The sequence below is a fragment of the Dissoconium aciculare genome (assembly GCF_010015565.1).
Source record: "Dissoconium aciculare CBS 342.82 unplaced genomic scaffold K489scaffold_1, whole genome shotgun sequence".
Lineage (NCBI taxonomy): Eukaryota > Fungi > Ascomycota > Dothideomycetes > Mycosphaerellales > Dissoconiaceae > Dissoconium > Dissoconium aciculare.
Genome location: NW_022984951.1, coordinates 576,049 through 593,206, shown reverse-complemented (window position 1 = coordinate 593,206; position 17,158 = coordinate 576,049). Strand labels below are relative to the sequence as shown.

Sequence of the window (17,158 nt, the reverse complement as noted above, 5' to 3'; positions counted from 1 at the left end):
AGCATGACCTACGTACGTAGACTCGCAACGATCTGACCCGTATTTACGAGTCTCGCCAAGAGAGTCGGAGTTTGGCCGGACAAAACAATGTAGTCGAAGCGGGAGATGCCAAGTATTGCACCTTGACACAGTACTAGATTACATCGTCAGCACAGATTTTGTGTCCACAAGGACAATGTTTCTAGGGGAATCGTGATATTCTGACATCAATTGGCAAATCAAGATGAATATCAGGATTGATCCGCTATCGTCCCTTCTGAAGCTGTGCAATCATTCGATCAATGTCGAGCATTCCCTGACCACTGGCCTTCAAGCGCAGCTCCTCCAGCGCAGCACGATCTTTCGCCTTGAGCGCTTCCTCTCCAGCCTTGACCACCATGCCACATTTGACCCACATTTCGATCCTCTCCGCCACAGTCAAGGTCGTGCATTTCGGAATAAAAGCTGACGCTACTTTGGGATTGCCGGCACCAAGGATCTCGTTAAAATATGACTCCCAGGCGATGGGGTTCTTCCGCGCTTTGGCCGTCTCCTCGAGCTCTCTCCAGTCACGTCGGCTGACGAGAGCTTTTAACCGAATCCAAGCAAACGTTTTGTCGTTGACTTTGAACTCCGTCTGGACTCGTTGAGAGCGCTTCATGTTTCCAGTCTTCATCAGCTTGCTGATGGTTTGGTCGACGGAGAGGCCGATGTAGCTTTCGTTGAGGTCTCTCTCAAACGTCTCCTGTATGCGCAGCAATTTCTGGGCGTCCTCGATGGCTGTAGCTTGCTGTGTGAATTCTTTGCTATCACGCAGCAATTTGACTGCACTTTTCATCTTGTCGATGGCCGGGCTAATTTCACTGGCAGACAAGGCTTCGGACATGAGCAGATTGGCACCATCTAGTCTTCGATCATCCTGATAGTAGAGATCTTTCAGCATCTCCTGGTCTTGGTCGACTGCTGAGGCCTCGATGATAGCGGTGGCGACCGGGCGACTGTTGATAGCCCGGAAGAAACTGGAGAGGGGCAATTTCTTCTTCAGGTGAAGTAGAACATAGAAAATGAGGTCTGTATCGCCGCTTTCAATGGCCCGGTCGAGTGCCAGTGACCCCTCGCCCACGTTCAAGAGTAGTGGAACCTGTTTTCCAGCTCTAGGTTCATGAGCCAAGAGCTCTGTCGCAAGTGTGCCTCTGCCTTCATCAAATGCTGTACGGGCAATTTCTTCAAATGAGATGCCACGCGTGCCTTTGAGCTTGTTGACGATCTCTTCGCACATGGCGCTTTCATCGCCTGATGAACTACGCACTTTCTGTCGTGCCCAGTGAACGTATATGCGATCGACTGGAAGATGAAGGTACTCAGAGATCTTGAGTGCAAGCAGATACTCTTGTCTGTTCACCAGCCTCTGAACGAGCCGTTCTGGAGTCAGACGGACGTACTGTTCGTATGTCAGAGGCAGTCCGACCTTGAAGAATCTGACCGCATTCAGCACTCGGAGAACTTCGGTCATCTCGACGAAATCATCGCTGTTGTACAAATCGAGTATGGACTTGCCAAAGGAGGCAGCTTTGAGTAGCTGCTTCTGCCAATGAATGCTGTACTCTTGTCCTGCAGCTTTGACGCACACGTCGACAGCTTCGTCGAGGTTGGGACGAATCATTTGGATGTTGTCGTCAGCCTTCGGTGACTTTTCCTCTAATTGCGCGATTGCATCGAGGAGCACCGCTGCAGGCGATCTAGACCCGAACCGAAAGACTTCGCCAGTGGAATCTGGCACCTTTTGAACAAACTCGCATGCCTCACTGGTGAGGATTCGAATTCCGTCAATATCCGGGACCAGGTGCACAAAAGAGCGGTAGTCGTCAAACTTGTTGGCTGCTCCATCCGGACCTACCAGGTGGACCTCGTCTTCCCAAGCGAGCGCCACAGCATTGTTGCCGCACCACTGTAAATCTCGAGGCGGTGTCTTGACTCGGGATTGATATTCGCTATATCTTTCCTGAAAGTCACTTCCGATCACCCAAACTTTGCCATCATCGGTGTACAGCGCAACAAATCGACCGTTTGGAGAAACGCTGATATGTCGGAATGGCCCGGCCTGGAGACCTCGATCCTCGCACTCAGCTGCATCGACAACGTAGACTGTGTCGCCGATCGCCAGCAACACTTCCACAGATCGAGACGATGTGTACTCCGGAGGAATGACAGCCCACGAAATCACGGCTCCTTTGGGTGCTGATGCCAGTAATTGCGGTCGTGGTTCTTCATAATTCGTGACGGCAATCAACTCGTTGTTTCCCAATAGCGCGACGAAGCCCGTCGACCAGAACTTGCATGCTTTCACGCCGTGCTCTTCGGCGCCGTGTCCCAAGCTGAAGGGACGGAAATCCGATTGCAAGTCCGCATATTGTCGGACACCGCCGTTGTTCGTTACCACCAAGAGTGTTTCGTCTTCCGACCAACCCAGTCCAGCAAGAACATCTTTGTCGCAATTGATTTGGCGTATCAGCTTACCGGCGCAGCTGTAGATATCGATGGTCGGTTTGGAAGCCTGAGGGTTGCGAACGGCGTAGAGTTTCGTTTCATCGCGGCGCAAGGCTTTATAGATCGTTAGACCAAGTATATGCAGATGTCATGACAGAGCGCTCACCTACAGCACCACTGTACGGAGCGCCTGCGATTGCATAATCCTCAAGCTCGAGTTCTGCGTCGAAAACGTCGGTATATATTGGCAATCGTCGATAGAATTTATCGCCAACTCTTTCCCAGTTAGCAGTCGGTGGCTTCGACATGCTTGCCGACGGTGCATCACATGTCGCGTAACGATAGAGATGTAGCTATCGCAGGCCATACGATGAGTCTAGTCGCGGATAAAGCTCGTGAGGTTGGCTGGGAAGGCACGTGCGGCAACCTCCTCCGCCCCAGAGCGTCATATTGCACATCTCAACATTCGATCGCGTTGACATCGGATTGTCATTATAACATCATTGGCGATTCTGGCACAGGGAGCAAGCTTTGACTTTCAATGATACAGTTCCTTGAGATTTACCGTTTAATAAGCTTGGAAATGTACAACACTTGATCTCCAGCTCGATCATGTCAAGAACAAGACCGTCTACGAATGACAACGGCTGCGAGCTTTGGAACGATAGGCTTCACAAACCTGACGGATGAATCATTTAAGCATGTCCGACTCGATTCAACGACGAATTCAGCAGCTAGGTAATCTTGAGCTAGCTTTGCTCTTATCATTTGTGGCAGAGGAGCACTGCATATTTACGACCGAGCCTCATAACACACCTGTGCTGCAAGAGGAATTGAGCCGTTCATGCAAAGCTACGTTCAACGTGCGATCAGCAGTCGTGCATTGCTCATCTGACACGACCATTGACGACTTCAATGATTCCATCTTGATTGATGCGGACGTTGACATTTCGTCGCCCTCACGGCGGCCAAGAGACCTGGGCCAGCACAGATCTGTACTTGACCAACGATCAGATCAGCCGAGAGAACCTGGCAGGCTGGGGAGCATCGTCGATCCTCTTGTGCAGCGACAGATTGCAGACGTTATCATCGTCACTCAACTCGATCGTGCTTCAGAGGTGGTGCAAGTACAAGCGCTGGAATTGATTCGAAGCAAGCGCATCTTCACGCGCTCGTCAATGCAAGTCGCACCAAAGGGGCTACTTGTTGTGGCAATACTATCAGAGCCTACCGTGCGGCTAACTTACCACCTTCAAGATATGTTCTGCATGTCACATTTCCACTCCGAGGACGAGAAAACACACCAATTTGACAACAGTGCTACACGATATGAGCTTCCCAAGTTCGGAAAGGAGGAAATTGAATCCCTCCGAGAAAATATGGCCGAGATCGAGATCAATGCAGAGATTGCACAGTATCTGCACAACATTGAGGTGTTTCTGCGCAACAGCCGCTTCGTGAAGCGTGGCGTAACTGGTGCAGCGACTCGCCATCTACGTAAACTGTCCCGCGCGCTGGTTCCCTTACACAATCTCGATTATATACCACCTTCACTGGTGGCTCTCGCTGCGCGGAAAGTCTATGCTCACCGTCTGGTGCTTGCGACGGCAGATAATGAGAAGACGCTTCTGTGGGGAAGCGATCCTGAAGCGGTTGCAGAGCTGCTTCGTGATGTGACCGTTGAAGATGTCATCGAAGACGTTCTCGCGAGTGTTGAGGCTCCTCTCTGATGTCAAGCGCAGATCCTTTCCGGATCATGCTTTGATGCCTAGACAGGCAGCGAAACTCAAATATACCAACCTGTATGGCAACATCACCTTCCGTGATACTGAGACTGCTACATACCTGCTCTCGAGTTAGATACAAATATGCTTAGATCAAATCACGTCGGAACTGGCGGCCATAGAGTGCTAGAGTCGAAGGTCTCAACACGACAAGCATACAAACTGCAAAAGTCGAAATGTGCAGATACGTGGGAACATAAACCTCGATGTGATGAGTACATCAACATGACAAGGAACACTGTAAATCAGAATTTCTTTTTTTCGATCTCGACAGAAGCCCACTCGTCACCTCAGTCCAGCTTCCGTGCTTGATTAGCACTCCCGCTACTACTACTTTGCCGCATCTCCACAGGCCTTTTATGAATTAAGCTCTCGGCCGACCTATCACTCTCGGAAGCATCGCTAGTACTAATGATATGGTATGAGAAATCCAACTCGCCGACCAGATCCTTTACGCCTGCCATGACTCTCTTCATGTCATCAATAATACATCGTGACCCGACCTGCATGACTGCAAAGCTCGCATAGCCCGGCTCTGCGATGTGTCGGACGCTCAAGAGGTCTCTATCGAGGGTATCCAGCTTCTGCTCGAGAAGGTATGCCTCAGGAATACGCAGGTAGGGCGGTAGGGGGTGCCCAGCAGAGACAGCGGCGGACATGAGGGAGAGTGTGGTGGTTATTTCCTGAGAGGTCATCTCGGCTTCGCCCACGACTTTGCGGAGGCTGCGGAGCCAGCGTTGGCCGCCTGCATCGGGATAGTCGTTTCGGACATTTTCGAAAGTCGAAGAAGCGAGTGATACGAGTGACATGAAATTGAGCATGGACTGCATTTCATCGACCAGCTTTTGATACTTCTCACCAGGGAATCTGCCTCCTATTGGGATGTCGAATTTAAGGAATTGGCTCTGCGCGCGAAGATTCTGAATTGTAAGACTTGCTTTCGAGTAGAGTTTCAATCGCATCTTCTCCAATTGATGTGCCGGGCTATCCTTGCGGGTACAGTCAATATCGCGGAGTCGAATAAATACTGTTTCGTGCATCACGGAGTAATAATTGGCTAGGAGGTATAGAGCCTGGCTCAATCCGTTGCGCATTTGATTGTGCTCCGTGATCGGGTATGGAAATATTGTCCAGAACCAGGCAATTAGTAGACCAGCACAAACGGTCGCAAGTCTGATGGGGCCAAGTTCATAGATCGGATAGTATCTCTGGCCATTCGAGGTTGCAGTCTCGATCCCAAGCTTCTCAACCTGCAACTCATAGCCAATGATAAGAATCAGTGTGATTTGCCCAATCATTCCGACCGGAGTGTACTGCGGATATTTGATCAGAACATACGACCCGAGATGGAGAAATATGAATAAGAAGACCAGGACTCCTGCGACTTTCCCATCAACGATGTACCATGTGATCAAGCTAAGAAGCATGGCAACGATGGTGCCAAGGATTCGCAATAGGAAGTTGCGCAGGCTCTGACCAGCTGAGGGGCTCATGCTAATGGCAATCATGATCTGCGCCCAAAAGAATCTTTCCGTCGTTGCGAATGTCTGGGTTTGGTAGAGAAAGCTGATGACAGCAACAGACATGGTTGCACAGGCACACCGGAAGCCAAATGACGAGGCAGGGGAGCTGAGAAGATGTGAAATCCTTCTGAATTGATTGGTGAACTTCTCCCACGCATTCGCAGGCTGTAGGTGCTCGGGATCCTTTCTCGCCTTATACGCCTCTCCTAGATAGATCGTTGTGGTCATGCCGTCTGTATCCCGCTCATCATCGCCGTGGGTATCCTGTCGTGTGATCCAGAAACTCAAAGCCCATTTGCGAAGGCGTTTGTATCCTGGGACCACGAGACGTGTTCTGCTGAGCTTCCCATTGTCACGCATCGTATCAATTGCAATCATCAAGGTGTGGGTCCGTCGAGCCAAATTGAAGAGTAAGAACTCAAGATAGAGGCACAAGAACAATTGCTTTCGCAATGCTTGATGCGTGGGAGACATGGTGCCCTCATTCATCCATGATGGAGCCTGGAAGTCTTCCCGATCCGGATGCTCAAAGAAGTCTGATGGCAGGTCGATGTCATGTAGCCTACACCAGCTCCTCAGCATCATTTCTTTGGTCTTCAGGAACATCTCCGCTTGTGCCCGGAAGAAGGTCGAAAAGGTTTTATCTGGATAATGTTTGTCAGCAGATAGAAGGGCCGCAACGAACAATGCGAGATCATACCGCCTGGCTTCGGGTCTGATCCTTCAGATTCCAAATCTTCGGCCTTCGACTTCGTTCGAGCTTTCGGCCCGAGTCGTGATACGATGAGGATGTGTTCGAGCCCCTGACTGATGACATTGGTCATAAGTTGAAATGGCTCTTTCAATGCCTTCATCAATTCGTGCCATTCGTTGACAATCTCAATCCGAATCTTCTGGTCTTCATCCTCTGCAGCGTCCATGGTCAGCCCAGCCACACTGTAACTTCTGTTCCAACCTCTTCTCTCGGCGGTCAATTCAAAAACATCAGACATGCAGCTGAGCCCAACGACCGGGACCATGATAGCCCTCAGCAAGCGAAAAATGGTTTGAATGTCGTCTGGTCCAAGTTTACCCACGGCGATTTCTCTCTTGGCAAATGGAAGGTCGCCCTGTAGTTTACTGCTGAGCACTGCTAAGTTTTGCACCTTGAGTTTGAATGCTTCAACTTCAGGACTTCTCTCTGGCTTTGCGCCTTTGGAGTTGGTCCGTTGCGCTGCAAACATATCTGTCTCTTCCAGACTTTGCATGTAAACCATGTTAGCCTCGATCGCTTCTCTCAAGGATATGATGTAAGCACCCAATGTCTTGAACACGACCTGGCGGCTGGTCAGCGGGAAAATCAATAGCGAAACTATCGTGGCAATGGCAAATCCCGTGTAAAAGGCGCTCAGTAGCCTCCAAGCGAAGTTAGAAGCAGCCTCCATGGTGTTGAATTGGGGTCCGTACGTAGAAGAGACTACTGCAAAGATGGCGACTTGTATTCCTGGTACTGTGTACTGGGGGCCCTGGGCACGAATTACACTGATGATGTATATCTCCACGAACAACCAAACCCCAGCAACCGCCGATGCCGAGGAATTGTAATTGGCCGTCTCTGCACCAGTGGCCGCCAGTCCACTCGTCCCAGGCCCACCTCGACCAGGCATCTCAGGGCCGGTGCTGTTCAACCTGGCCTTCACCGTACAGAACATGGCCAAGAGTGACACGGCGTATGCGATGCCAGAGAATACTATGTTGATGATCATAGTCTGTAGGAATTTCGTACGTGGGGCGATCACTATGGAGATGACGGCCATTATGCCAACGATGTAACCGATCGTTGTATAAGCTTGCGCATAAGCAGACCATTGGAACAGAGCAATTGCTATCGTTGGAGCCAGAGCTCCTTTGAACATGCTCTGATAGGTCCGCCAATCAATGCCCGTCTTCGCCCAAATCGCTCTTAGCTTGTCCATGATCGATTTCTTGTTTGTTGAAATCTTTGTAGCATTGTCTTCGGCACGAGATGTTTGGAGCTCCACCGTAGCGCCATCATAAACAGGGGTCCCATTCGCGTGATTCCTTGCCGAGCGCATGTCTTGTTGGGTCGTTTGCGTGGTCATTGTTATGTGAGTAAGGCTAGAGGGAGCTCTGCCGCGTGATGACATTGGCTTTCACATGTGGCGCGTGATTGATGAACCGTCAGTAAAGAATTGGGTGAGATGCATTCCTCTCTGTTCATACGAGATGGAAAGCCGACATGGGTTCACAGACAAGACCGTTGAACCTCACAATACGAGTCATGTTATCCGGCTGACACCGACTGTGCAGCACTCGTGTTCAAATGTCCCCATGCATCGTGAGTGATGTAGCAGCCCGCGGCGCACTAACGACCGTCCCTGCACCCGTTCACAAAGCGCGGAAAACCTGTACAGCTAGATATCTGTATGTTATCAACACTATTTTCACTGTTGATTTCTCTTCAGTCTTGTTATCGTGACGAGTCTGTCCAATGCAAATTGCCTCGTTTTGAATGGTTTCATTTCCTAGAATATGATGGAATATTATGTGGTCCGGCCCAGACAACTAACAGCCGCCTATGGATATTCATCGTGTTGCAACAATCCACCTGGATTCCACCACCAACCTCCGTCGCAGCGGCATTTGGCGGACTGATGATACAGTACCTTAAAAACCCTACCCTACCCACGGGCTGGGGCACTCTAGGGACTTTGATAGATGAAAATCTCGGTTTCTGAATCGTCCCCTGGCTCGTCTACAGTCACATTCTCGGGGAGCACACGTAAAAGATCGCCACAAATTATGCTTTAGCATCCAGTGAAGCATCGAGAACAGTAATAACAAGCATTCACCTTGTTCCTCACCGTAATAAGATACAGTATCTGAAATGTTCCATTCGCGTATGTGAACCTGAGGCATGAAGCTCGAATGCCGCCAAGATTTCAGATCAATGTCCGTGCAAGTAGCGTCCATGTGAATTTTAGCCTATCGATAGCCCTCAGAAATTTGAGCGGGTCTCTTCAAGTTGTGAAGCAGAACAAGAAAAAAAGACCCTTCAACAGCACTCGCCCTACCCTTCACGGATCAAATACCTCTCAAACCTTCTCCCCAGACGAGCAGTGCGATCGACAATAAGATCCATAAAACACCGCCGTCATGCCCAAATCCAAGCGCGCCCGCATCGTGCACACTTCGCAAGTCCAGAAAAAGCCCGGCAAGGAGCGCACCACCGCGCTCTTCGAAGCCGTCCAGGAGGCGACGGACAACTATGCGCACGCCTTCGTCTTCGGCGTGGAGAACATGCGCAACACCTACTTGAAGGACGTCCGCCAGCAATTCAGCGACAGCCGGATTTTTTACGGCAAGACTAAGGTCATGGCCAAGGCGCTGGGCGTGGACAATCAGTCGGAACATGCGCCAGGCCTGGCGAAGTTGACGCGGTATCTCAAGGGCAATGTCGGCTTGCTGTATACCAATCGCGAGCCGCAGGAGGTTCTGGACTTCTTCCAGGAGTTTGTGGAGATTGATTTCGCGCGAGCCGGGGTCACAGCTTCAAGAACGTTTATCGTGCCGGAAGGCGTTGTGCACAGTCGCGGTGGAGAGGAGAAGGCGGAGGATGATGTGCCGTTGCCACACTCATTGGAGGTCACAGTCAGGAAATGGGGTATGCCGACTCGGCTAGACAAGGGCAAGGTCACGCTCGATCAACCGTACACTGTCTGTGAAGAAGGCAGAGAACTCAACAGCAACCAGACGGCACTCCTCAAACTGTTTGGAGTGGCACTTGCCGAGTTCAAAGTCGAGGTCAAGGCGTATTGGAGCGCGGCGACCAAGGAGGTTACGGAGGTAGACGGTTCTGCAGACACAATGGCAGAAGGATGAAGATTGGCATGACTTTTGAGAATTTGTTTTGTTTTGTGCTTCCCACGACTTTGATGCGCTATGTACTATGTACTCTAGCAAGGCGTTGGCGGCGTTGTTGCAGATATTTCGGCCTAATGAAAATGGCCTTCCTGATTGAAACGATAAACCATGCACCGTGAAACAGACGCCAGTACCACCATTCGCAGTCCCATCATCATCAATTCCATTCACAATGCTGAAACGTACACCCTCTATGATTCGGTGGTGATCTTGGCCTTGCCGTTGGTGACCTTGACACCGAGCTGCTTGGCGCGTGCGACGATTTCTATCCGCTTCTTCGATGAGACGGCGCTGGCGATCCTGGTGAAATTTGTCAGTGTTGTATTCCAAGATGTGGGCGACAAGGATTGAGACTTACTCTGCGGCGTAGGTCCTGTTGTGCATGAGGAGGAGTTCGAGCTCGCGGGTGTTGTTGACAAGGAAAGCCTTGTGTCCGGAAGGCATCAAGTGACGGGTCTTCTTGTTGCTACCGTAACCGATCTGAAGGCACAAGATGCGTCAGTTGCAATTCGAAAATTTTGTTGTCTCCCAGCGTCAATCCCATTTGCTTCCAGATCCGTCCTTGGCATAGCCTTTCCATCTCTTCTCCCTTTTTCCAACCATATTTTCTCGCCCGAACGCACCTTTGGCATAGCAGCCTGGCCCTTGAAACGTCTTCGGACACGGTTGTCGATACCCTTTGGCTTCCTCCAGCTGGGGTCCACGCGCATGAACCGGTCGCTCTGGTGGCGGTTGAAGCGCGCAGTGCGCTTCTTCACGATCGGGACGTGCTTCTTTGCGGCGACCATCTTGAATGAAATGTTAGACGGAATCGAATATGGTGTTGAAAGACGGTACTCGTCGTACCTTGACTGCTGTTGTGTGTTAGTTGATCTTGTCGACACTATACTTCGACATGCAGTGCTGTCGGGGTTGTGGGCTTCGATTTTCGCTAGTGTGCTCGGACCACTTCATTGCCAAGATTCGCCGAAATCATTGATGCCTCAGGCTTTAAACCACACTTTGTTTGCACGGCCTGCATCGAGGCTTACAATTTCTAGAGAAAAGTGTCGTGGCAGCTTTGCATGTCTTCCCACGGCGCGTTTCTGCAGAAGCATCCACATATTTTTCGTTTGTTGCACAGCAAAGCAGCCCCAGCTACGGAAACAAACTTGATGCCTTGCATATGGTCACAGGAGTATCGAAGGCATTATTATTGATTTTTGTAATCTTTTTGCGAAGTTGATTGAAGAACACTTTCCAATATGACTAGGTGGTAGAGTTACTCGACTATATCAATGATCGCCAAAGAACAACATTGCAGCTAGTGCCCAGGCTTCAATGCCAGCTTGCAGTGACGGTACGATCTCTGGCGCAAACATAGGACTGTGATTGATCGGTAGATCATTCAGTGTGCCTTCACGTTCAGCTCTGTCATATAAAACCCTCGGCGTGACGCCAAAGTTCCAATAGACGTATGGTATCTGAGGCTTCCCCGGCGGATGCGCTAGTAGGACAAAATCATCCGATGTCACATCGAGATCCATAGAAATGATCTTCTCCCGAGCTTCGGAGCCGTAAAAGCTGCGCAGCGCCGCTTCGAATCTCCGCGTACAATCCTCGTCGTTGTCGACAGGCGGACAGCTCGCAGTCGTGGTGATACGGGGCTCCCTAGGAGCATTGGATGTTTGGCACTCCTTGATGATGATCCGCTTGACGGCTTTGACGGCAGTAAGCTGCACATGCATGTCGAGAGAGCGAACGTCAACTTTGAAATCGGCATACTCCGGGATGATACTGGCATCGGTGCCGGCGTGGAATGTGCCGCAGGTGACGACACAAGGTTGCTTGGGACCGATTTCTCGGGTCACTACCATTTGCAAACGTGAGATGATACAGCTAGCCATCAGGATAGGGTCGACTCCTGACTCGGGTGTTGACGAATGGGTGCCTTTTCCATACACACGAACATTGAGCGAGTCGAGAAATCCCAAGACACGACCAGCACGAATGCCAATCGTGCCTGCTCTTGTAGGTACTGCATGCTGTCCTAGCAAAATGTCCGGAAGTGGAATCTTATCGAAAAGTCCATCATCAATCATGGCCTGTGCACCCAAGAAACGTTCTTCATTCGGTTGGAAGATGCACATCAAAGTTCCGGTCCAGTGTTGCTTGATCCTCTGCAATAACTCCGCAGCAGCCAGAAGGCTTGCCATATGCATGTCGTGCCCGCACCCATGCATGACCGGTTTCATATATCCATCTACGTCGACCTGCTTTACCTCACTAGCATAGGGAAGTCCAGTCTTTTCTTTCATTGGAAGAGCGTCCAATTCGGACCGTAACATGATTTTCCGGCCATTACCATTGGCCCATGTACCAACAAGTCCATAGCCGCCAATGTTTTTCTGGACGTGAAACCCCAGAGCTGCCAGGTGATTTGCCACAGTAGCGGCGGTACGCGCTTCTTGACAAGGAAGCTCAGGGTGTTCATGGAGATCTTTGTAGATCGATGAGTACTTTCCTAGGTCGGGGAAAGACGCTTCAATAATGCTTCTCCAACGCTCGAAAGGCTCCTGCAGCCGCATGGTCTACACTCCGCAAACCAGGCGGGGTCAGAAGCTTCGCCCTTGAAGTCTGTCGGATTTTAGATAAACTTGCCGCGCCGTCTCCTGTTGACATGAGCAGATGTGACCTTTGACGTGATATCACATTCAATGCGACAAGTCATACGCGAATGCGTGGGCGCATGAGGTACCTTGACATGCATGAATACATGCGATGACATCAGTGTCGTTTCTTGGCGCCGTTTTGATTTATACTTTGCATCGATTATTGCTGATGCAGCTGATTGGATGCGCAGATTGCTCGATGTTGACATCGGTACCAATTAGTGGCCCTGCCCACACGTGATGCTTTGGATCGCCCACCAGATTTGTAGCATTGCTCAGACACTCATCGCAGTGTAAGTGTTGTTTCGGACTTTATCTTTTCGCACTGCGTCCTTGGGTGTTGCTACCGTTCGCGGCAACTGATGAAGGCCGATCGCAGGCGCGAGATGTAGACTGTCATCCCGTTCGCTCATAGCGTCCAGATAGTCGTAGTCCGTGATCTCAGTGTCGGTCTCGGAGATCACTGAAGGTGGCACGGTTGGCGGCTCAGACTCGCTTGGAGTAGTTTCTCGATCCAATACATCTATTACCTCGACATATTCCTTCTCGACTTCTTTCTGCGAGACGGCTGCCTCCGTAAATTCTTCTTCCAGAATTGTGTGGTCAGGCTCAAGATTCATCTTGATGCGCTCGTAGAACAGCATGAAAACCCCACCAGCACTTGGATTCAGGGCTTCAGACTGCGAGGCATTGTAGACGTCCGCGTCACTCAATCGGAACCATTTCTCATCTGAAGGCTCGTCTGCCTCTGGGTTACGAATCTCGTCCCTGGCACAAGCTGAGGGGTGTTGACGGTAGCAGATGTAATGCCCATTCTCGTGCGCACCTTTGTGCACAACCACAGCACTGAGTCGGTACTCCACAGCCGGGCCGTCTCTGTAGAGCGTCCATGGGCGAAGATCGAGCTGGAGGGGATATTTCACGTGGGCGTAATTCTTGCTCAACATGCCTGTCGTTTCGCTGAATACGCTGCGATTGACGTGAACGACAAGCGATTGTGGCGGCCTACCAATTATGGCTTCCTTCGACTTTGTACTGCTGACAAAGGCTTTTTGAGCAATCTGACAAGCTCCCTTGATAGTTTTGTCGGAATAATCGTCCCTGCCCAATGCTTCTTGAATGGCTTGGAGACGCTTTGCAACTTGCGCTTGGAGATCTTGTGGCAGCGCAGGCGCGAGTTTCGCGGATTGGTTGGCATTCTGAGCGGGCTCGGTCATGATCGTTTTGAAAGGAACAATTTTCCGCAGCTTCTCTTCCGCATGAAGCAAAGTGCATCGTCGACATTCCACTCCTTCAATGTCCTCTCGCCTGGTATATTCGTCCAAGCAGTTTTCGAGGGTGTAAGAGAGACCCGTACCAAGCGACACTGTCAAACAGTTGAATGGGATCATGGAGTAGCCGTCGGATGCACCACAACGGATGCACATGACCCTCTGCGCGAGCCAGCCCTCGAGTGGGTTGTGCGCGAGTCTACGATTTTTCGAGGCTCGCGAATGCTCCTCATCATGGTCCCGCATGTGGTAATCGATTTCCGGTGCATTCAGAGACTCTAGCCCAACCTTGACACCCATCGCTGCGTTGACCTTTTTCGCTTCTTTGTCCATCTCGTCCAAGATCTTACTGAAATACTCCTGCGCATCCTGTTGCTGCCAACTGCTCATGTTCTTGAGCTTGCTCGGTGTCCAGATATGTTTTCCATTGTTTCCTGCATCTCGTAGCTGTGCCACTAAGCGTTGCAAGTTGCCCGTGGTCGAAGATCCTGCATTTGTACCAATATTCAGCACGGCGCCTTCCAGCCATCTCTGCAGCGTGGGCAGCGAAGCCAGAGCTTGCAGAATACTATTCTGGTAGCAAGAATTGTCCCAATTGCCCAATCCTGAAGGCAGCTCGGATGTGACCGCCCTTGGAGCAGAAATGCTTTTGCGCCGAGCGATTGTGTTCACACCTGTGCCAATAACCTCCCGCGCAGCAGGAAGACTCTTGAGTAATTTCCCATTGCCTCTCAATCCAAGCATCTCGCGTATTGCCTCGCTTTTTGCTGCATACAGCTGAGAGCGCGTGCTGTCCTTGCTCAATTCGATCCGCTGGTTCGACTCCAGAACAAGAGTGGCCGGAATCACTGAGACAAGTCCGTGCCAGAGTAGTTCAGGTGGCGATAAGACTGCGATGTTGAAGACTTGGTCGAGCACAAAGTACAGTGCATAAACGGCGATGATCCCATAAGCCAACAGTGTTGGGATGCTCTGTTGTTGGAGTTGCTCCATACCCATTATGCTAATCCGAGAGCGCGCATATGGTCGGTCGATGGAGCATGAGCTCACTCAGACGGAGGGTTTAAGCAGTGTGCTCTCTGTATATTCCAGATAATTGCTGACGCAGGTATATGACGAAGCCTCGCCTGCGAACACGAACGCGCGTGACAAGTACCATCAGCGAAGTAGCGCTTCGAACATCTAGGCGTATTAATTGTTTAAGCAGCACAACGCTATCGTGACGCTACCGGAGATACTGCAGGGTCCGAAGCACTTCGCGCGAAATTTTGGTCGAGCGTGCACAGTTGAAACTTGAAGTTCCATCAGACAGTGAAACCGCATACCGCCCTGCTTAACGTTCCAACATGGTCAAAGTCGCCAAAGTGAAGACAAGAGGTTTGTGACGGGACGAATCTCACATGTAGACGTTTTAGAGCATAGTTGACATTGTGTAAAAGATGTATCTCTGCATTCTCGGGCAGCTCGCCGCGCAGCTTCACCGCCGCCCGTGAAAAGCGGCAGCGGCGCAGGGCGCGCTGTCGTCGAGAAAGATTACAAGCCATGGCTCCACAGCCCACAAAACGCAGGCGTGGGCAAGAAAAAGACGAAGCAGCTCACGCGGCAGCAGAAGGTTCGCCAGCAACGAGGCATGGAGAAAGCTGATATGACTGAGGCGAAGCTGGAGAAGAAGGTGGAGGATAGCAAGAGCCGGGCGAGAAGAGTGCAGGCGCGACGGGCGGACTGGGAGGATTTGAACGGAGATCTGGGGGTTATTGTGCCAGACGCTGTCGTCGACACACAGAAGAGCAATTTGAAGACAAAGACGATATCCGATCGACCCGAAGTTGAGCTGGATTCCAACATGCATGAACCACCCGTAGCAGCGGACGCGGAAGCTGAACAGGTTCTCTCGCCAGGACAGGAAGCGACCACAAAGGTGGCCGAATTGTCCATTTCTGGTACCGCTGCAGCTGTTGCTTCGAATGCGGCAGACGAAGTAGATGAGATCAGCTGAACGACGAGGGCCGAACGTCACGGATACGAAGGTCGAGGCAATGGCGATTGGGTGTCACAGATCAGCTGCGACGCTCCTGACATTTCATGACAAACACCGTGAGAACAAGGAACATACAGCGTGGGGACACAAAAGGTGATCAGACTGAAGCTTCGAGCGCAGGTCTCCAACGACAGTACAGGACAAACGCTGTTTGCTGCAGGGTCGCCCTGTGCAACGGATCAAGACGTTGTCTCGTTTGGCTGCGCCGACAAGCACGTGACAGGACAGGCAGAGGTTCCAGATCTTGCGAAGGGAGCGTTTGGTCGTGTTCGCTCTCACATAGATGAACCGCCAATGCTTGGGTGGGAGATTTGCGGCTCAAGTGATGAGGGGAGGCAGGAAAGGGAGCGCACCGTCGACCGTTGGGCTAGCGGATCTTCGGTCTTCATTACGGTTGCGGACCATCGGCAGCAGATCCTCCGTATTTTATGAATAAGAGCTTTGGATGCCTGTCAACGATCAACCTCGACCGAGCAGCATCGAGATCGTGGTCGCTCGTTGATGGAGTTTCAATCGATATCAGTAGATTATGAAATAGAACCAATTTTGAAGTCAAGGTACGGCTTATGTAGCTTGAGCAAGACTGTTCGCGAGGACAGGGGCTACTTTAGTACTGGGTTTTCTTGTATGAATACAGGGTTGCCATGTGCGGCAGTATGCTGTTTGTGCGCGGTGGAGAACAAGCAAAGAATCCGATTCTTCGTATGTAGTATGCCCAGGTGTAGACACATGAAGGCTCGGCAACTCACAGATACAGCCCAACGAGGGCGGAACAATCCATAGTTAAGTTCAGGAGAGGGCTCGTTCACGACATTGGGAAATTGCCGTGGATCCAAGCGCGCGTGGTCCGGCGGTGGCGAGCATCCCTCACGGCCGATACGCACACACGATCAATATTTGCAACCGAAGTCGATCGAGGAGTATCTTCAAAGGTCAACGTATCCTGAAGGCAATTCTCACATTCGTCTCAATCCTGTTCTCTTATCGCAACGACGTGACCAAACAGGTTTCCGGCTTGAACCACAGTTGCGAGGCGCACATCGATTGAATCGCGTGGAACGAATTATTACTTCGACAACGAATTTCCCACGGTTCGGGAGGAGGGCTCCGCAAGTCCAGCACCAATCAATCGGGACATCGAACCGCAGCGGTATCACAGATCGCCCAAAGTGCGCCGCCGCAGAGGACGTCCAACTGCACATATTGTACATACGGATACAATATACAGCGGAAAGTGAGAGTCAACGAAGGTGCGAAAGTTGTCGTTCGTCAGCCTCAGTGGAGGAATGCGCGCATAGGTGAGTCTCGTCGTGGTTTTCCTCACGCATTTCCATTTCCTCTTCACCCCGGTTTTCTTTTTCTTCCTTTTGCCGGTGGTCGGCGCATCAGGAATATGACGGGAGTGGCTTCGCGATCCGGATGATGGCGGAGATCGTCTGCAGGCACATGCTGCTGCCGCCATTGCTGCGGCAAAGCCCAAAGTCCAGACGCGATGCTGGTG

The 17,158-nt window shown here is 51.1% G+C and overlaps 8 protein-coding genes across 8 annotated transcripts; 3 read left to right on the top strand and 5 right to left on the bottom strand.

The window, feature by feature from the left end:
- Window positions 1-244: 244 nt before the first annotated feature.
- Window positions 245-2,774, bottom strand: K489DRAFT_366273 (vacuolar protein sorting-associated protein 16; the record flags this gene model as incomplete). Its single annotated transcript, XM_033602753.1, has 2 exons — window positions 245-2,580; window positions 2,633-2,774. 2 exons carry the CDS (start codon window positions 2,772-2,774, stop codon window positions 245-247), a joined length of 2,478 nt encoding a protein of 825 aa, XP_033464106.1.
- A 393-nt stretch (window positions 2,775-3,167) lies between these two features.
- Window positions 3,168-4,196, top strand: K489DRAFT_385787 (uncharacterized protein; the record flags this gene model as incomplete). The annotated part of the gene is made up of 1 exon (XM_033606164.1): window positions 3,168-4,196. The coding sequence occupies one exon, from the start codon at window positions 3,168-3,170 to the stop codon at window positions 4,194-4,196; it is 1,029 nt and encodes a 342-aa protein (XP_033464105.1).
- A 344-nt stretch (window positions 4,197-4,540) lies between these two features.
- K489DRAFT_310444 (uncharacterized protein) lies at window positions 4,541-7,668 on the bottom strand (the record flags this gene model as incomplete). The annotated part of the gene is made up of 2 exons (XM_033600705.1): window positions 4,541-6,417; window positions 6,474-7,668. The coding sequence occupies 2 exons, from the start codon at window positions 7,666-7,668 to the stop codon at window positions 4,541-4,543; spliced, it is 3,072 nt and encodes a 1,023-aa protein (XP_033464104.1).
- A 1,104-nt stretch (window positions 7,669-8,772) lies between these two features.
- K489DRAFT_375156 (uncharacterized protein) lies at window positions 8,773-9,872 on the top strand. The gene has a single exon (XM_033603625.1). The coding sequence runs from the start codon at window positions 8,930-8,932 to the stop codon at window positions 9,653-9,655; it is 726 nt and encodes a 241-aa protein (XP_033464103.1). The 5' UTR covers window positions 8,773-8,929; the 3' UTR covers window positions 9,656-9,872.
- K489DRAFT_5698 (ribosomal protein L32e) lies at window positions 9,772-10,655 on the bottom strand. Its single transcript, XM_033608727.1, has 4 exons — window positions 10,544-10,655; window positions 10,321-10,485; window positions 10,056-10,177; window positions 9,772-9,997 (listed from the first exon to the last, which is right to left on the bottom strand). The coding sequence occupies exons 2-4, from the start codon at window positions 10,483-10,485 to the stop codon at window positions 9,889-9,891; spliced, it is 396 nt and encodes a 131-aa protein (XP_033464102.1). The 5' UTR covers window positions 10,544-10,655; the 3' UTR covers window positions 9,772-9,888.
- A 316-nt stretch (window positions 10,656-10,971) lies between these two features.
- K489DRAFT_309985 (peptidase M20D/carboxypeptidase Ss1) lies at window positions 10,972-12,264 on the bottom strand (the record flags this gene model as incomplete). The annotated part of the gene is made up of 1 exon (XM_033600668.1): window positions 10,972-12,264. One exon carries the CDS (start codon window positions 12,262-12,264, stop codon window positions 10,972-10,974), a length of 1,293 nt encoding a protein of 430 aa, XP_033464101.1.
- Window positions 12,265-12,623: 359 nt separating this feature from the next.
- Window positions 12,624-14,777, bottom strand: K489DRAFT_391693 (cysteine proteinase; the record flags this gene model as incomplete). The annotated part of the gene is made up of 2 exons (XM_033606710.1): window positions 12,879-14,777; window positions 12,624-12,839 (listed from the first exon to the last, which is right to left on the bottom strand). Exons 1-2 carry the CDS (start codon window positions 14,616-14,618, stop codon window positions 12,624-12,626), a joined length of 1,956 nt encoding a protein of 651 aa, XP_033464100.1. The 5' UTR covers window positions 14,619-14,777.
- Window positions 14,778-14,965: 188 nt separating this feature from the next.
- Window positions 14,966-15,615, top strand: K489DRAFT_405810 (uncharacterized protein; the record flags this gene model as incomplete). Its single annotated transcript, XM_033607188.1, has 2 exons — window positions 14,966-14,996; window positions 15,059-15,615. The coding sequence occupies 2 exons, from the start codon at window positions 14,966-14,968 to the stop codon at window positions 15,613-15,615; spliced, it is 588 nt and encodes a 195-aa protein (XP_033464099.1).
- Between the last annotated feature and the right edge of the window lie 1,543 nt (window positions 15,616-17,158).

What these genes read in the sequence shown, in the direction of transcription:
- K489DRAFT_375156 (XM_033603625.1), top strand. Translation starts at nt 8,930, where the DNA reads ATGCCCAAATCCAAGCGCGCCCGCATCGTGCACACTTCGCAAGTCCAG.
- K489DRAFT_5698 (XM_033608727.1), bottom strand. Translation starts at nt 10,485, where the DNA reads ATGGTCGCCGCAAAGAAGCACGTCCCGATCGTGAAGAAGCGCACTGCG. An exon ending in GCCAGGCTGCTATGCCAAAG is followed by an intron (nt 10,178 to 10,320) that starts GTGCGTTCGGGC and finishes TTGTGCCTTCAG; the next exon opens with ATCGGTTACGGTAGCAACAA. An exon ending in AACAGGACCTACGCCGCAGA is followed by an intron (nt 9,998 to 10,055) that starts GTAAGTCTCAAT and finishes AAATTTCACCAG; the next exon opens with GATCGCCAGCGCCGTCTCAT.